Source organism: Bombus flavifrons, chromosome 9, assembly GCF_040668555.2.
Source record: "Bombus flavifrons isolate JBK064 chromosome 9, iyBomFlav1_principal, whole genome shotgun sequence".
NCBI classification, from domain to species: Eukaryota; Metazoa; Arthropoda; class Insecta; order Hymenoptera; family Apidae; genus Bombus; species Bombus flavifrons.
The window spans coordinates 2,575,537-2,596,380 of NC_138450.1; the positions used below are offsets into that span (position 1 = coordinate 2,575,537).

The 20,844-nt window shown below is 33.9% G+C and overlaps 1 protein-coding gene across 2 annotated transcripts in view; it reads right to left on the reverse strand.

Moving 5' to 3' along the window:
* The window catches only part of LOC138183021 (SAM and SH3 domain-containing protein 1), a 373,195-nt gene that overhangs the window by 75,737 nt on the left and 276,614 nt on the right, over window positions 1-20,844 (reverse strand). For both annotated transcript variants that reach the window (XM_069119538.1, XM_069119537.1), the window contains exons 2-3: window positions 6,454-6,642; window positions 2,127-2,287 (exon numbers count right to left, since the gene is read on the reverse strand). In XM_069119538.1, the coding sequence (XP_068975639.1) occupies window positions 2,127-2,287; window positions 6,454-6,642 (350 nt within the window). The remainder of the gene's footprint in view (window positions 1-2,126; window positions 2,288-6,453; window positions 6,643-20,844) is intronic.

Genomic DNA, 20,844 nt, shown 5'->3' on the forward strand with positions numbered 1-20,844 from the left:
AAGCAATTATAAACATTTAATATTCAAGAATTCTTGAGTTCAAGAATTGTTACATTTCAATATATTTAGCTTAAAATAGAATTTCTATAAAATTGTGTAATGTTTTATAATCGATTAACGAATAGAAAAGAATATGAAAGATATTTCTTTATACAAACAGATTATAGTAGAAAAAACAATTTATTGCAGCTTTTTTATATTTGGAAGTATTAAAATAAAACTTTAAAATATCTAACACATCTTGTGAACAATAAAATGATCGATCTATACTTCATTATCGTATATATAATAATAGCACACCACATAACACTCCTGGAACTAAGGTACAGAATTATATAATTAATTCAGTAAAATGCTCGTCAATCGATCGTCACCGGCGAATAATTAATTACACGCAGGAATTGGATGAACTCCGATGCCCACTTATATAATTATTCTACGAAATAGCATCTCGTGCAGGTTTATATTTCATTAACTCCTTAAATTAAAAATACGCTCAGGCAAAGTTATGGAAAATTCTCGAGACTACATCAGACATTAATTAATTTTAAATTAAAATCTACAGATTCCACAGACACTGTATAAACAATAACATTCTTGCTTTCAAACAAGACTTGTGTACAACCTTCATGTAATATTATGTCAATTTTTTTATCTTTGAAATATGGGAATTTATTTTCACAGCAACTTCATTTTTCGTTACAATTTACAATATAAATAGATACGTACATAAAACTATACTATAGACACTTTAATACAAATTTTTGTGAAATATCTAATCAACGTATCAATTTATTGAAGCTGGTAAATAAAAATCATTATGAACGAAGCTATTTAGTACGATATGTTTATTAAAGAAGATAATTTTCAAGATTAAAAATTACAATCCCTTTCCATAGAAAAATTGTACGATATAACTTTAATATGTAACATTAATATAACAATTAATTACAAATGAAACTGCAATAAATCACAATGGATTGTTTATAAATCTAAATTTATTTTGCTAATTAATTCTAAATTAAAATGCGATAAATCGCCTAAATTCTTTTTTGATATTTTTCTATAGTAATTACTTTTAGATTAAAATGCAATAAATCGTCACATGGGAGTTTATATAATAGATCTAAATTCTTTCCCTTATATATTTTTCTACAATGAAAGAAACGAGGCAATTATATCAAAGGATTATGAAAATGCGGGAATTAATTCGGTATGCACAGTAATTGATTCGGTAGTGAATGTCAATGTATTTATGAAGTAAATAAAGTCTGGAATCTTCAGGAGAGCAAATCGTCCGAGCTTATCGTGGTTTAGCAAAGTCAGAGAACTGCCTGAGGTAAGTGTAGCTGAGAGAGTCACAAAAACACGCTTATCGTGGCTGCAAGAAGAGAATAATACAGGTTCACAGGCTCAGGACCATGGTTATTCGCGCGTGCACGAAAACAGATAATGCCAGCGGCAAGATAATGGAATTTAATAACGACCTCCTTTGTCTCTTTCTCTATTCACGATTCTGAACTACAGAAAATGGAGAGTGTGCGCAGCAGTCTGTTGGTTAATTAGCAATTAAATATCAAGCAGCTGGCGTAAAGGTGCGCACAGATGGTATTTCGGATCAGGTAAGCCACTCAACAATGGGCAATTATGTATAATAAAGAGGCCATACCAGTTAAGCATTGTTCGTGATTAGTTGCTTGGATGAGTATTCGGTTAATTCAATCTAACCGTAGCTTGTAAATAGAGCTCACAAACATACAATTTCCACATCTCATCGAAAATCCATATACGTTATCGTTCGTAAGTATTCGGACACTTTGGTCGATTCGAAGCTGCAGCACTATGTGAATTTTACCAAAAGTCTGCAAATTGGTGACGAATTAATAATTAGAATTAACATTTACTATCTTTTTATGCAGTCACTAAGACGGAAATTGAAACTTTCTATTAAAAAATATAGCAATAATATACTTTACTATTTACTAGAATTTGCTACAAACTTACATTCGATGTTTAATTATCGCGTTAACATATCGCTAAGACAAAAGTCCTTCTATCCGTTTTCCTTTCAGAATATATTATAGATAAGAATGGTATCTCTCAAATGTAGAATAATCGTAGCTTACCTTTGATAAGGCTGTTGATGTCCACCTGGCGTTACTGCAGTGGTGTTTTGTGCGGCAAGAGCAAGTTTCTGTTGTCGTTGTTGAAGCATCTGCCTGCTGAATACTCCGTATCCAAAGCCATAGATTTCGTCCTCTTCCTTATCGCTCAGACAGCTCGAGGGCTGGACAAAAATAGGGGACATTCTTTAGTTCTGGCTTTTTCTACTGAAAGAATTTTTGCTTGCGCGATACTAGAATTTATAGTGGGAAGAAGAAAAGGAATAGTATCATTCAATGATTCTTGTTATAATTCTTTAATATTTAGTTAGAAATTGCTTTCAAATTTTCCAAATATTTCACGTATATTTAAGTTTCTCATAGAGGTACAAATATTTACCACAGTTTAATAATAATTTGAAAGACAAATAAAAGAAAGTGCAATAGATCTCCGTTATTAGAGCACGTTTTCGAGTACACAAAGATTTTATTACGGAATACTTAATTACTCCGTGAGATCATAACTCCATAGATCTCTGAAAAGATTAGCCTTAATCGATAATCGATAGAAAACTCGATTAACCACGTGGAAACCCCGAGCATCGAGCAATAACTGATTTAAAACAGGATCAATGGATCTACACGGTTAATCCCCTTAAACCAGTTCGGCAAGTTGCCCCCGGAGGACTTTCAATTCCACGATGGAAAGTGTTTAGTTCTTGTGAACTACTTACCGCTAAATCCCTCTTACAAAGAACAGAACTTAAGTGCTCGGTAAGTGATTTATTTTTCTTCCAAACCTTTGCTTCTTTCCTTTAAGTATTCTTATGTAATACTTCTTTTTGTTACAGTAAATCGAAGAAATTTAATAAATAAAAATTGTTCGTCAATTAAGGAATTAATATTTAAAATTGTACAGTAGCTAATGATAAGTTACGCAACATATCAGTCAATTGTAATAAAAAAGGAATTGCAAATTAACTAAGTGGTAATTGTATTTTTGTTGCGAAATATAAATTTCATCTATAGAAAAAATCTACATATTTAAACTGATGTCTTATATCTTATTTAACAGCAAGGATTCTTACTTCTTGATCACATTAATAAGAAAATCCAAATAAGGAAATCCCTAGATATATTAATTACAATAAATGACCAAATAAGAGTACATCGATGTTAAGCGTTATATAAAACGTTCACCTTATCCATTAATTGTTAGTTCACTTTGCATGTGCACAAGTGAAATTGTGTGGCATATCATGTAAAACTAGTACAACAAAGTACGAGAGATGTAGCGGTTAGCTTTTCATAGCAAAAGTATTAATTTAGCGGACAATATTCGCAATTAGAATGGCACACTACTTGCCACATTCACAACTTGGAATTCACAATTCCAGCGAGGAAGCAATCTGTGCCATTTGGCTTGTAATTTTACAAAGAGAGCCCCAATTTCTACATACATTTATCAATGACTGCGTTTGAATCAATTTTCTTCATAAGAAGGATCGTAAACGCTTAAAGCATAATCCCCACCTATATAGCCATAACAACTAAAAGAGTAACAACAGAATTAATTGTACGTTCTGAGATGGAAAACAACCTCATACAAATTTTACTTACAAGTTTTACTCATTTTGCTATTATTTGTTACATGATTTACTGCTACTTATACTGTATGCGCATGCTGTAAAACTCGATAAAGAAAAACGTTATTGCCAAATAGAAAACAACATTACTTAAATATCGCTTAGAATTTTTGTTTACTTTGTTCTGATTTTATGATTAACATCTCTCTATCTCTTTTAAAAAAGCTAATACGTAAGTTCTACGGAACAAATGTTAATTTTATTAAGATTTATATTAAACAAATATTGAATGACATTTGTAATCTCATGTCACATAAGAATCATGAGGATAACTCAAACATAATCTCTCTCTTGAATGACGCGTTCAACTAATGGTGTACGCAATTAAATACTACGATATTACACATGAAACACGTACACGTATTTAACACGCAATGCTAAGCCTAATCGAGCGTGTATTAGCGATACCTTAATACAAACACCGTATATTCCCTGGCGGTGCGTTACATTATGCAGTAATGTCAAAATTCAATAAGCAATTCGGTCGAATTACAGTCATTCACCGGAAAATCCACCTGTTGCGTATTTCTGCAACAATTTACTATATGTCCTTCGTTTCAGATGAAACCATTTAAGGAATTTATCCTAGCATGCGGTAGTTACGCTAAAACGCGTGTTTTTCATTCCTTACTAGATCAACGAATTCGCTAAACGTGTTTACGCTAAATATAGTGAAAATTTTTAATTTGTCAAACTTCATATGTATTTCTATTATATTTTATGCTGAGAAATCTTTGATCTCTGTTAACATTATTCTAGTTGAATAGTAAAAGAGAAGGTATGTAATGTCACTAGATTATTCCCTATCAAATGATACGTGTTTAATAAATCCAGGTATTTTCAATCCTAATGACATGGGAAAACGCTAGAAATACAAACGACACTTCGAATTAAGGGTCGAGCCCTTTAACATTTCTGTATCTTCAAGATCAGCGTCTGGCTTATACTTGATTTATATCACTGAATTTGGATAAAACGCGTGTATACTACTTGAAGATATTTGGATAACTACACTAAGTAACTTTTGAGAGCGGTGTTTAGAATTTTTATAGTTTCTATTACGTCAGCCGACTCTTTACCTAAACCAGGCCACACATCGCGGGCAAGATGACAGTCAAATGTCTTCAGATCCTTACTGCGTACCCTCAATAGTCTCAAGTACCCTCCATAAATTTCTGGAATTTTCTAGTTAAGGTCCTTCAGACCGAACAAATATTCTTTCACTGAATTGTTTTCTAAAGTTTATTGTCTACCACGGCTTGACACGGGAAAGTTGCCTTTTCTCACGTATGAAGCCTACCACTAGTAACTTTATCTCGAGGGCGGTTAGCATGCTTCCTCATCCATTACCATAACAAATAACCAATTAACAACGAAGCCTATTTCCCTCACTCTCCTAGCCAAAATTGTCATCAACAAATCCGATGGTCCCGTGCGCTAGACACACCCATCCTTAGCTTTCCTCCGCCACAGCATCATCACCGAACTTTACTGATTTTCCATCTTTCAAACAGTCAACATCTTTTGACCGGGTTTTCACCCTAAGATTAGTCACTTACTTAACTTATACATACGCGCCAGCGTAACTATCTTCTTTACAAAGTTGTTGGAATAAACTGTGATTCATAACTTGTTATATCAGTGTCTTATTTAATTTAGCTACCTCTATTATCCTAACCGAAATAGGGGATCGATCATTTCGTGGCGTCGATTATCGAATTGTAACGGGACTTTACGATTCCCGTTGACGTGCTTCCTCGCGATCGCGTCTCTCCGCGAGTGGTCGAAACAGTTTCTTTAATTCTTTTTTATCCCTTTTCTTGAAAACAGAACATAATATAATAACGGACTTGAGATTAAATAGACACGAAATTATCTATACAATAAAATCTCATAATTTTGACAAATCAGATAGCTTCTTTTATTATTTTCTATTGCAAGATACAAATTCATATATTTCATAAAAGAACTAGTATTTTATATTATAAAGAACCTCATAACTCTTACCGTTTCCTTCTTAATTAATTTCTTTCAATTACGATAACTCGCATAACAACTTTCACAGATTCTTATAAAAATAGAAATAACTATAATTACAGTATATAATTAATGTACTATAGACTTTCATGTATTTATGGAAAATTTGAAAGTGCAAAGATATATAAAATATCCAAAATATAGCATTCGTTATGATATTTAATTTATGTATTACATTTAATACAATAATATTATATTTCGTACGACAATTTTCTACTTAGATTCCACTTTCTCAATTACAAAAATACGAATTCGCATAAATATGCGAATATTTATTAATATAATTATATTATTTTTATAATATTATTATATTACTATTAATATAGTATTAATATAAATATATTAAATGCAATTAGAAAATAGACATTCCTACAAAACTACATGAAGTTGAGAAAATCTAAGTCAACCGTAACATTTTCTTTCTCTTCCTACAGAAACGGAATGCCCCGTGTTTATCGCGTGATTTTACATGACTAAAAACTATTATGCACTTTAGCTATAATTAACGGTGAAACGGAAAAATAGGCGTAATTATAGTGGCATATGTAACAGGGGAATTCGCACAAAGCGAAGAAACAAAAGCGGAAAAGGAAGAGAGAGTCGTAAAAGATAAATAGAAAGGACAGGATGAAAATCAAGAAGCGAAAGAAAGAGACGGATTTACTCACCGAGTATTTTCCGGGCACGTAAATGGGCTGTGAATGACTGGTAGTGAGTTGAGTGTTAGGCATTCTGGGAGAAGCATTTGTTTCACGGCGGCGTAGCTCCTCAAGCGGTTCCAGGACGTCTCCGTAATGCGTTCTGAAGAGGTCTGCATACCTTGAAGCCAGTCCCTCTAAGTATCCCCTCTCACCTTCCTGAAACAGCCATTCGAAAAAGACGAAACATCAAGGAGCGTGCCTTTCAAATGTACCTATGTGATACGCTAATTGCTACGAACTTAATTTCTTCGAATCTAGCGATGTTAACTAGCAAAGTACCTTTCGAAGGATATTTTCGTGGTACAATATGAATTTGCTCATGATTTGTTGCAATCGAGAATATCGAGCTTTTATAGTTTTTAAATTTATAAATCACGTTTGATGGACATTATATATACTGTCATAAGTAGAATATCAAGACATCTCATCGTTACGTTTATTGGCAACGTGTAACAAATTTTATTTTACTTAGTATCTTATATTGTACGATACATACGATGGGAATGAAATTGCAGATTTATAATGAAATAATTAGAAAATAAAGATGGCGAGGACAAGTATTTTAATATTTATTGCTGACAGAGTATATCCTAATATTTCGTTATCTTTCTCAAGAGTCGGAAGACACATTGATATCATATCTTATAATTACCACAGTCATTATTAATGTGTCACTCGACCGTTGATGAAGTAAGGTGAACAACGCTGGTGAAACATAAAAATGTACCTTCTTAAATGACACGGTTTACACCTGAGAGCATGAATTCTGGAAGTTTTGATTTATACACCATGGTTCATAATTCCCAGAACTTCGAATAAAGATACCTTTTTCCTTCTACAAACTGTCCACTCTTGTCTAATTCGAAATTAGTCTAATTCACGTATATCCAACAAATTTTCAAAAAGTAAAACTTCTAATGTGCTTGTATTACTCTTAATTTTTTCCTTATTTTGGACCATAGAATCTCCCTAAACTCTGTTGTGCCACGAATTACAAAAATACGCTTTAATTGTATATTGATATATTTGAAAAACCTATTTTTTTATAACATACGCGCAAAAATACAGTAAAGTACGAGTTTCAACTATATCCCTAAAACATAGAAATCTTTGAATTTCTTTTCCAAGACGATCGATTTACAAATTCATTTCTCCAGACGGAGCTTTCTGAAGACCTATGTACCTGGTGCACACGGAAAGCCGGTGATATTCGTTGTTCTGTGTGTCGGCATGTTATACGATAAGGTGGAAAAGGTAGTCGTATGTGCAACGAACACCAACGGAGTCGCGGGAAATGCTAAAGTACGAAGGAAAGGAGGAAAACAGAGCAGAGGAAAAGAGAGGTAGAGAGAGAGAGAGAGAGAGAGAGAGAGAGAGAGAGAGAGCAGAAAGAAAAAGTAACAGAGGAAGATGAAGAAGAGGAGGAAGTAAAAGGAGAAGAAGAAGAGCAGAGGATCAACGTACAACGCTGGAGGAAGTCGCATTAATATTTCACAATTCCACTTTTGCTGGCTCTCGATTTGGCTTGGTACCGTCCATTGAAGGGTTGGCTATGTTCTTTCCTTTCATAAGTTTAAGAAAGAGAGGAAGACGGAAGAGGGACTGAAAACGCGGAGAAAGAGATGAAGGAGAATACTTTGTCTGGCGTGAGTCTCCTTTTATTTACACTCGGAGCGTCGCTATCCATATGCTCGACGTTGTCGGCTATCTTGCAGACTGTCAAATATTCTTCCGTTATTGCGGATATTCTCTACATTTAAATACTACAATTTGTACGTATTAAGAATATCGTAAAATTGCCATCGTCTTTTTTCGTATACTGTTCCTGGTTTTATATTAAATCTGTTCGGATCGATTCAATGGATACTTTGAAGATTGTAGTCATATTGAGAGAACTGTTGGTAATATGTAATTGGAATTGAGAAATATTTAGCAAATGATATTGATCGTAAATATTTCTACGAAACAATTGCATTTTGAAATTTTAGAATTTGTATTATCTGCAAAGATGAAGAGAGTTCATATGCAATCATTAATTTTGTTATGCGAATTTTTTTATGAGATCGCTACATTTTGATATTCGTTAGAAATCTAAAACATCTTTGCATAAGTATAGCATCTCAAAACGAATCAAATTTATCAGCTGTTATCCTTTTATATGATTTATAATCCTATTCTAAAATGTTGACATATATGACAAAAACTATTTTGTTTTTACATTGATCTAATTAATAAATATATCATCTTCCCATAAAAATTGTGATCGATAAATAAGTTTACAAACTCAAAATTACTCAAAATTACGGAAAATAGTTATTCGAATAAAAATTCGCTACAAATATATTTGGCTGACGAGCCAGACGATACTACTCGCGATAAAAATACCAGATACAAAATTGTATAAGTAGCTTCGAGCACGTTTCGTTTTACTCGGATGCTGAATCAATCAAAACGAGAGATCAAAATATCAAGATCTAGCCTCTTCAATATTTACGATCGTTACTGTACTGTCAGATAAACGCAGGTGTCAATAATGCATACAATGGGATCTGCAGAGCGTACATTGGTATATACCATGCAATACGTATTGGCTTATGGACGTTCGATGAATCTAGAGCGGAATGAACTCGTCAAACACAAGAGTGTCAAGTGTCAAGATTTTTCACTGCAGTACAATTTATTCACAATGTTCCTCAAAACGTGCTTATCAGAGTATTTTAAGTTTCTATTGGAACAACTATTCGTTTTATTTAATCCTAGTACCTATCAAGAAAAGCGTTGATTGAAATTGAAGGCTATTGTCAATGTTGCTACCACTAAACTCGAATGTAATAACTAAAATCTAATGAAAATAAAAATCTGTAGTGGTAATGCCCAGAACATAAAGATGCGTATCTTCAAAAACGAAAATAATTAAGATTAACGCAAATCAGGTTATTAAAAGATACTTTGTACAAAATTGATTTCAGAAAGCGATAACATATTTTATTTTTTAATTTCATTTATCAATTTGGATAGGTTTAAATGGTAGTTTCATACGATTAAATAATTCTTGAAATAAGTATTATTTTAAAAATTTGATACAATTAAGATATTAAAAAATGACGAGTCCAAGTGGCCAGACAATAAAAATACAGGATATAGAAGTAGATAATTTACAGTAAAATGACTTTTAATTTATTTTAGTATTCAATTGAACAGTTATAATATTGTCACGGAAGATTGCTAAGCAAAATCAAACTTATAATTTATAATTATTTATAAAAGTATGTAGATAGAGAGGAATATCTTGTAGAAAATAGGAGATTTGTGAAACAGTGATTCATCCGAAGGATTAAGTTGGCAAGTTGAAGAATGTATTAAAGGGACGACGAAGAGGCGTGAAAGATGAAAGGGACGAGGAACGAATCATAGTTGTACCATCTTTCCTTCCTATTTCACCTCGATTCCTCTCTTCTCGCGTCCTTATCTATAATCTGCGAGTATTAATTAGAATTCCAATCTACCAGTTTGATACGACGAACCCATTGCCTCGTACTTCTCTCCGGGCTCTTGTTCCAGTCCCTCTTCCCCTTTTCACTCCCCTTTGGTTTTTCTCTGTTTCCCATTCAGTCCCCGTCGTTCTCCTTCGGGGGCTTAACGGTCAAACTGAAACTTTCGAGGCGCGAGCACATAAAGCGAGCGAATTTTCCGCGGAGAGCGTAACTCTTTAGAACTTTCCTGCCTCGTAAATTAAAATTTCATCCATGAACGGATAATCGAGGGGTGATTAAAACATTCATTCGTTTATCAACTCGGCCGATCTTCCCCGGGATACGAATCATTCGATTCTGTTTCACGTCGATCTGGTATTTGAACAGTCTTTGATAAGTTTATCGTTGATACTCTTCATTACTGAGCAGGAAGACCGATTCTCCGACTATTTGCTCCTCTTCAAGGAATATTTTTAAAATGACCTTTTAGAAGTGCTCGGCGAGGAGTTGAAAAGGACGAAGGTAAATACGAATTTTGAAAAGTATTTCAGCTATTACAAATATTGTCTTTCCGATAAGATGTATAAGGTAGGCGAAATTATATGTAGATATATCGAACAAATTCTTTAGAAATTTCTTTTCACCTGTTTCCATGAAACTATCTTAATAGCGACAACTGGTGAATTCATTATTTCGTTTATTCTTCTCCTTCGGTGCTACGATTATAGCGGAGATAATGTTTTAATTCATATTTGCATGAAAATAATAAAAAGAAATGTAAACTAGGAATAAACTGTATTATAAAGTATGCTGCACTTTGAATATATTTTATATTTTCGTATAGTACTTGCTATACTTTTGTACACTTTGTACATTTTCTTACTTTCAAATCTCCCGTAAGTTTATAAATATCCGCATTCTAATGATAAGATTAATAATATTCATTCAATATAATCATTTTCATTTAGTTCCATCACAATTTTGGCAACAGATTCCTACTCGAAGCTCCGCTATGTTAGAAATAATATCATGAGGAAGCTTTCGGGGTAAATGTCGTACTATCCCTCAGAATCCTCTTACCCAGAAGCCATATCGTTGCCATCTCTACTTCGTGGCTAGATCCTTGGAAACATTTTTAGCAATATGGCGATAGAACGAATGCCATCTTAAAGAACTTTTCCATTTCCTACGACCATCTTTCAAAAAGTTCCATAATATGACACTTTCAAAGAAAATAACTGTATAATAACTTAATTCTCATTTACCTACTTTTTAATTATAAATACTACAGCTTTACCTGAAGTTCTAATTATACTGCAGCCGATCTATCTAATTTTCTAGTTGTAGATATGTACCTGGAATTTCTAATTACATAGACTGTATCATAATAAATTTACCAACTTGACAACAAAATCATAATCGGTAATTAGTAATCAAAATTGTAGACTCTTCAGACAAACTGATGGTTGCATAAATAATGGATAAATGTGAGTCTGTATCAGAAATGTATGTACGTGTATGTATGTGTGTAAGACAAGGTACTGGAATGATAATTTCTTGTTGAGTTTCATTTCCTCCAGGGACTAATAGTCTTACTTTAAATCCCAATCGTTACAAATGACAAACGAACAAGTCCTGTTCACAATCAACCCAGTCGATTAGCATTAAGCAACGTAATTACTGTTCGACAAGCCCAGCTTTGTATTCGACCGATCCGGATTTCATACTTCAGGGCTGTCTTCAGGCGTAAATTGAATAAACTATTTCCTGCCATAACCAAAGCGACAAATGTACGCGACAGATAACTTTATCAAATGCACTGATTAGAATTACGTTTCATTTTTATAGAAAATACACTTAATGGCGATACATAAATTTATTAGAAATCTAGTAAATTATAATATGAACCATACGAAATATAAAATTATCAATTCCATCGAGATTAATTGTTTGGTTTTTAAAAAATTACGCACTAGTCGTGTTTATTGGTATTAAGATTAAAAAATTCTTGAAATATGCAGTTCACTTAATTTAACTCTTAAATGTTTCAAAAGCAGCTTTTATCTACGAAAATAAAGAAAAATTGGTAATGTAAGGGCCAAATATAAGAGATGACATTGATTACAATACGTCTGAATGATATCAAATTATTTCAATGGAACGGAGCGAATCTAAGCTGATCACGATAACCTTCTCAAATACTGTTAGAATTTTTCCAGATATTACTTGTCTGCAGGCAAATCAAACTCTATTGACTAGTTGTGATCGCTTAAATCGGCTGGTTGCTAAGAACTTGGGGAATAGATACGAGAGAAAAGTGGAAGAAAATTGAAAAGTCAAGAAGCTACCCCTCTGCCATCTACCATTCCCTCGCTCACGAAGTTTAACCGCGCACTGTAAGACCGACTTTACCCATCTTCTCTTTCATCGTTTCTTTATCCTTCCTTTGCTTCTCCTTGCCCAAGTTTCTCTATCTTTACATCTCCTTTTCACGGTCTTGCTGGATCGTCATGCACGTTCCAAGGCTGACTCGCTTCAAAAAGTTCCATCGCATTTATATATGCAGTAGTGATTGCGCGCAAAGTACCACGAAATGCTGTTTCCGTTAAACTTCTGCTGATTCAATCCTCGAGAAATCCTTCCTACTGTTGCCTTTCTGTACGCTCCAATACAAGTTTCCACCGATAATGAATCACGTGAAAAGAAGAAATCGGAACAAGAAAGGGTGACAGTCACCGTATTACTTGTTACGTTTAGATACACTAGCTGACGGAAGTTTTGGAACACTTACTATAGAAAAGCGTTCTACTGTATGTGTCTTCTTGTGTGTATAAATATTTCTACATTTATTATAGAAATAGAAATTAATAATTCTATTACAATGTTAAGCGAATATAAAATAATATATAATGTATAAAATACATATATAGTGTTACCGCTCGTAAGACGGCTCAGTCTGCAACAGTTGCGTAGTATATCAACAAATAGAAACCTAAGAACTACCCAGATTATGAGTTTGGGAACTAATAATAACTTTAGTCTATGATTAATTATAACCAGAAATAAGTAATAGAATTTGAAACAATTATAAACGTTGGTTGTTTTAATCTACACGATAATTAATTTACAACTTTCCATATAAATTACTTGACGATCGAGTTTACGATCTTTATACGACCGAATTCTCTATTTAACGCGTAATTCGAATGTGAAATGTTTCTGCATCCTCGAGTTTCCAAGGTATTTAAAAAAAATAGTTTCAATCCCCGATTTTGATGGTTGTTTTCATCCGACCGATGTAAACGACAAAAAAAGCATGTGTCAAATATTTTTCAAAAAATTACCTCTCATATAAATGTTACTAAAACCGTGTATAAATTCTCGTGTAAAATTTTGCAACCAAAAATCTGTACACAACAATTCCCGAGCAGTGTATAAATATGCCGAATAACAATAATTGCAGAGACAAGAAAGAAATTAAAATAAAAATGAAATACGAGAAATAAAAGATATTAAGAAAGATCAAGACAAAAGTTTGGCGAAGAAAACATCGATCCTTTTTGCTTTGTTTTAGCCAAGATTTATCGTTGGTCGCATTGTCTAGGGACAAGCGTCGCTTTTCATTTGCTTAAGCCTGAAGCGCGAAATAGTAGGTAGGCGTTTCACGATAATTGGGCGGCCTGAGGGGGATTCTCTTGGTAGGATAGAGGACGGAATTATTTTCGGGTGGCCCTTCAACGGCCGTTGCACCCGCCATTAGTGCAGCCACAGTCCCTCCAACGTATTCATTCCCACCCTCATTATTTACATATACTTCATTTGCTCTACTCTGCTTGACTCTTTCTCTCTCCCGTCCTCTCTCCTCAATTACGAAATGTAATTCGCGAAAATCGAGGTGAGCCGAAAATCGGGATCTTCTGCCACCAGACGTCATTCAAATTCATCGTTAATCGAGTACCACCAGCCCGAAACGTGTAAACAACGGACTTCAACGAACCGTGCATTTATTATTTCCCTCTTTTTCGGTCTCTCTTTTTTCCCGATTTTATTGCACGGTACCAGAGACAGGAAATGTTTTAACGGGACGAGACAGGTGGAAAATCGAGATCGCTGATACGTGTGGCCAACTTTATGAATACCGGAGAAACTTGTTTCGAACTTCCAAGCCGGTTATTTCTCTTTTATGAATCGTAAACTGTACGCCACGTGTCAAAAATCTGTCAACTTTTCTTTCAGAAACTTTTTGGCTATTTCAGGGTTACGACACTTCTCGGCGTACCTCCGTTATTAATAATAGAACGATAATATCACGTTAAGCTTGAAAACTCTCGTCACGATGAGATTAGTTGATTTAAGATTTATTTATTCGGTTCCTTAAGGAGTTGTTTCAGTTCTATGTATATACTGGAGCACGTAATTAACAGAAAAATTACTCGTATCAAATTTCAGGGTATTAATTTTACCATGGCACATTTTTTTCGGTCTATCAAACGCATTCGGATTTGAAACAATTTTAAATATTAAAAATCCCGCGGATATTCGTACAAATGCTTCCAGTTACGAAAATCAATATCTTGCAGAGAATATAGTATTAACGGTATGAAATGATTAACAAAAAGCTTTTAGGGATTTACATCTGTTACTTTAAGCTAATGAAAAAATTATATAAATCTCATACTCGGCACATAATAATATTTGCCTTCCACGCTATCCTGAACCTTTTATTGTACTAGAATCTAACTCACATCCTGTTACCATATTTACCTAAGTTATATGTATATGTATGTGTATCAATGAATATATTTTTTAAAAAATTAATAAATAAACCGCAATTTATATACATGCATACAAAATAATGCTTTAAAGATTTGTAATAATGTTTAAAGCAAAGAAATCCAAGTTCTCAAAGTTTTGATCTACACCACCATCATAGTCAGCTCACCAATTCTTACACAGAAGGTAATTTAATTCAACATAATTAACATTACAATCAGTGATCCATTATCATCATTTCAGTTCTTCCTAATGTAACTTAATAAAATAAATATCTACGTTAAAAACGCTATATTTTCAAAGATATATATTATTGCATAAAATTTCTGGATTACTCTGCGACGTGATATTTCAGGCACGAAGACCATTAGACCAAACGAGAACGGCCTGAGTCGTGATTTTTGGCAGCAAGGTGACACAAGGTAAAAGTGAAGTCGGAAGGGTACGACGAGTTAAGAGGGCAGAGGTCGACGAGTAATGCGAAGAAGCAGAGACTGGCCTAGGAAAGGCATACAAGGGAAAAAGGTGGTAGGTATTTCATTCCTTTCGAGCTCTGCGAAAAGCTTGTGCCGTCAGGATTTTTGGCGCCAGGCTTAGGAGTGGCCACCTTAATCTCTTGCCCAACCAACCCTCTATTCTTCACAATCTGTCTTCCTTCTTTCCCTTCTTAGGTCCTTCTCTCCTCTTTGACCTCTTGTCCTTGTGTTCTCGTCTTCCCCTGTCTCTACTCGCCTTTACTTGTGGCTCCTTCCGTGTTTCGTACTCTTCACAAAGCTCGAGGCCTCTATTCCTCCTTTCCTCGAGCTTTCTGTCCATAGAGGCTGCGTGGCATGTTTGCGAAACCTGGAAGTTAAGGATGTTCGAAAAAAAGATTTCGCAAAAACAGAGAAGCAAAGAAGAAAGTTTGCTGATGCTGCGATGCGATAGAACCTTCTTCTCTTCGCTCTAAACATGCTCGCTGACACTTGCATTTTAATCAAAGTCTCCGGTATCATCTTGCGATTCTTTGAGAATACTGAAAACGTACATCTTATGGATTTTCGCTTCTTTTCTAAAAATGTATAACGTACCACCGTAAAATAATTCTTTTTGTGTCACAATATATCGATGATACCGATGGAACATTGAATTAATGCAAAATTTTGCAATAGTATCAGATGTACGAATATTAATAACAGAGAAAGAATGTTACGTTAAATAAAAGGATTATCGTATTTCATCGGAAAGTTGAAGCTGTAATTACATTGTTCTGAATTACGAACAAGTACAAAGAATCGCATTGATGAAACTTCTATAGGTACATAAAATATTTAGAAAATATGAAATCAAAATATCGATGTTACTAAATCGTCAAAACAAGACAAAACATTAACTATAAAACGATAAACACACATACGTAGAAGCAATATCGAAAACTCTATTAAACACGAAAAAAGATGACTGTACAGAAGAAACGATTGACACAGAAGAACGACGAAGAGAATTCGCTTTTAATTGTTAACAAATTATTTAATAAATAGATATTACAATATATATGTAACTATGGCTATACAAGAAACATTTCACAATTATATAACGACTAGCAAATTTTTCGTTATATTTCAAAATTGTCAATACCACAGATACCCTAATCCTATCGGATCGAAAAGTCTACCACGATATTTCATTGTGTCAGCGATACTTTCACAACATCTCGACACACCGCGGTCGCATCGTTAAATTTTAATCAGAAAAATGCATTGCCCATTGTTTGGAGAGCTGTTTCGAAGATAGGCTGAGTCCCGTGGTCCCGAGAAACTGTCACGGGGTTTCTCCGAGTAGCGAATGGATGATCCACCGAGTGAAAGCGCGAATGAGTATACATAGAAGGGATGCGGCGCGAGAGGATAGTTTGGACGAGCCGTTTGAGTGTATACGACTGCGAAGAACGGTTAAGAAAAGGAAAAGACAGCGGGGAAAATGAAAAGTACTGAACTGGTAGAGAAAGCGGCATCGTGCAGGCGTGGATCGTATCATTGTTAAATGTAGCAGCGCACCTTTAAAAAAGTGCTATTGTCAGTTTAGCGCTCGTTCCCCTATTCTAACCGTGCTAAAGTCTACGTACAGCCCGGAAAAATCCCTTTTTTCCCCCGTCCCTCTTTGCCTAACAGCTTCGTTCCTTTCTATCTCTGTTTCGTCTCTCAGTTGTCTCTTTCGCCAGTTTCTTCTATTCTTTTCCTTCCGGCTTCTCGCGCGAGATTTCCGCCATTGTAACTTCTTCGGTAGAGAGTGTCCTGTCGCGACACGATAGTTCCGTGCGACTGATCCACACGCTCAAAGCCCGTTAATACCAACTAAAAGCGACGCGGTTCTCTACGTTCAGAAAAGACGCTGTCAGATTTCTGGACCTCGATTTTCCTTCCTACTTTCTTGTCCGTCGTCGTCTTTCTTCGCTCTGCTCCTCCAGATTTTTCCTTCTGGGCCGTCTGATCAAAACATCACCGTGCCTCCACGATGCGATTCTTGAACAAAGAAGCTTTTTAATTTTTATAAGTGGCAACGACAAGATCGAGATGGACGAAAATTTTGAAACTTTTCGGCGATTCGACTTCTTTCTCTCATCACTGTGTTTGTAGACGTGATGAAAGAGTTTCTGCTTCTGTTTATTTTAGTGTATAGCTGTGCCTCGCGCGAAGGAGACGTTGTTAAGGAAGACCACTGCCTGCGTTTGTCATATTACTAATGCACAACGCCTCTTGCATATGTTATGAATTCACAATCGTGAAGATAAAAAGAAATGGTGTACTGTATATATTAAAAAGATGTAAGTGACAAAAACAGTTTAGTCTTGAAATTAGTTACCTTTTTCTTCTCAGCTTTTGTGATTTTTACTCCAGTTAATTACTTAACTATAAATGTATTAAAATATATCTTGGTTCCTCTTCTCTTTACGTATGAAAATTTTTTAATAGTTTCTTTTTAGTTTTAGTCTGTCCTATTTGAATTGTTCAGACGCCTCATTGGCAAATTCCATATATTTCATACAAATATAAAAAAGCAACAATATTATAAATATTTCTGTCTTTTTTTTTACGTATCTTGGAATTTATTTTATGTATATCGTATCATTTTCTCGTCCCGCATGAATTTATGGAAGGAAACTATTTTTCTTTCGTGTATCAAATATTAATCGTGTACTCGTATAATTAAAATTAAAAATTAACAAAAAGTGGGATTGTATAAGTTTGACTTCTGAGAGACTCATTTAGCAATTCGAATATCTTGAGAATAGATTTGCATTTTTTCTGATGACAAAGATACTACTTTAATCAGAGAAATATTATGTTTCTTTCTTACAGTTTACCAACATTTACGCTATAATTTTCAAATATATGGCAAATTCGTTCAAGAGCAACGTTTCATGGCAAGGAATTGTTTCATTGAAGCATTAATAAAAATTCTTTTTCCCCTTGTGTTGAGGATGTGGATGATTAAAGGTCGTAAAAGCAGATAAGATCGGGCGAAAATGTAATTCTACGGAATAGAAATGAAAATTGAACCAGCGTCGACTTGTTCGCAGTTAAATGCCCTTCTTCCCTTATTCTTCTGCTTTTAATTCTCGGGCGGAATATGAAATTAGTCGCAAGCCCGTCTAGCGCTCAGAAATTGATTGCGTTAATTATGCAGATATTGTTCGAAGCAGCCAGCGAGCATTTCTTCTGGCCTCGGAGTGTCGTTAAACCTATGCATGAATTTATATTAATTCTTGCGAAATGTGCCATTTCAATAATCTTCCTTCGCTTCGAGCAGCCAATAATACTGCGGGACTTGGTTCGATGCCTGGAACTAATCCGAATGGCTTCCTTAATATATTCTATTACATTTTCGAGTTTTATGAAAGTGGTAGTTTTACGAGAACTTTTCGCCTTCACTTGGCTAAATGCGCAATTCGATGCAGTTGTTCCTCAACCGTCTTAAAGATTACATGCAAAGCGACTCGTATTCTAAAAAGCGAAATGCAGTGTCATATATTTTTATTATTATCTTAGTATTGAAATTATTAACGATTAAGGTTTAGAATTTATACCAAAGAAACCAAACTGGAAAATCAAAAACCTAAAGGGAAAAGAAAGGAGTTTGCAGTTATATGTACATATATTTTAGAAAAATAATTCAAATTTCAAGAAATGCATCGGTGACGCGTAGAATATATGTGTAGATAATAAAATAAAATAACAAATTTATAGTGGCTTTATTTTTGGTAATTCAGAAGAATATAGAATGCCAAAGTAAAATTGTCGAATTTAATACGTCATTATAATATCCGGATTTTATCTACTGAATTATTTGAAATGTTTTTTATTGTATAACGTTAGTTATGTATTATACAAATTCCTTCAAAACGATTTAACGATTGTAATACTAGGAACGTGTATGGCAATCGTAGACTCGAATTTTTATTCACTAGGCAAAATTAAAACTTTTATCTAGCTAGCCTGGTATGTTGCAGAATTTCAAAATTATCACTCTCTGCGTACGCAAATCTACACGTAGCAATATCCATTATTACAAAAAATAGGAAGTAAGCTGCAAATGTTTATATATTAATTAAAAAGTTTTCAAAAACTATAACATTTTTCATTTTGTGCAAAATCCTATCGAAATCTAATATCCTTCGTCACTAATAACAGTTATTTGTTCAGAAAATATTATTCTTAATTAAGAACCGAGTTCTCAATTTTAATAATGTTTATAAGTTTGTCACAGATTTCACGTTAATTTGGATACTGCATGAATCCCTGTCTCATTTATAAATAAAGAAGATATCTTTTTTATCTATTTCTAACATTCTTTTCTTCATTAGATATTTAATTGCATAACTTTGTTTCTAAAAGATTAACATATGACAAAAACTTTTCTTATCGGGAAATGTTTTTATTAATTTATATAATGGAAATTCGACTATATTTAATGTACCTATTATACACACTTAAAGCTTGCAAATTATATTTTGAAAATTTTGAACTACATCATGAAATACAAAATTGAACGTTAAATATCAATTTAAGCGAGAGTATTTAATGTGTTTTGTACATGGTCACGTATAATCCACTACTGGATTAGCGTAAAATCCATGTCAGGCCTACAGGAGGATATACACACATTACTTCACAGTTTAAGAGATCTATTGAACAATTTCTATGACTCCCGGTCATTAAATCATATAATTACTATTAATTCTGCCGCAAGGCGAAACTGTAAAATTACATATTACGCAAGTGATAAAAATCCGATTAACTTCCCCTGTCAGTTACAAGGAGTAAATTTGTTCGTTAACAGTAATTGATACAATTAATCAATTGTCACATATTATTACGTAGAAACGTAAACTGTGAGGAAGTTAATCATAAGTTTATAAAAGGAGAACAAATGATACAAATCAGAATTGTAATTCCTTTTTTTCATTCAGGCAATTTGAATTTCACTGAATAATTGATTGTGCATTAAATTATATAGACAATGATTTTAGCTTCAATTGAAACGAAACCATCTACTAACTTAAGCATAATGTTGCTCATAATTATGTTTATAATCAAATATTCAAACTTCTCTTAATTGTAAAATCAAAATTTCGATTTATTGAAACTGTAAAAATTTCACAAATCGAATATCTTTTATAAAACCGAATCGTTAAGAGGAAGAAGTAAAACGTTATTTCACGATTATACAACTTTCAGTTTGGAAAATTATCAATATCGGAGCGGAATATCAGAAGATGCGGCGGAAATTTTAGTGCAAGCAAATTTTTTTACTCAATATCGGAGTCCACGTGCAAAACAAAATTGACTGTTGTATACAAGTTGACCACACGTTCCGTCACATATTGTGTGAAACGAAAGCAATCCACAATGCACGGACGGCGCCATCAAAGGATATGGGGATGCACAATAGAGGACAACGGTGCACCCTGACAGTGTTACTGTTGTTCTGTGGTTGGTATACACCGGCAATTTTATTGAATGAGTAATGAAACAAGGCGTTTCGACGCTGTCGTTAGCCTGACAACGTCAATGAAAACGTTAATTTGTGTTTCCACTGCTTAATCCAGAATTGTATTCCCATTATCTCTATA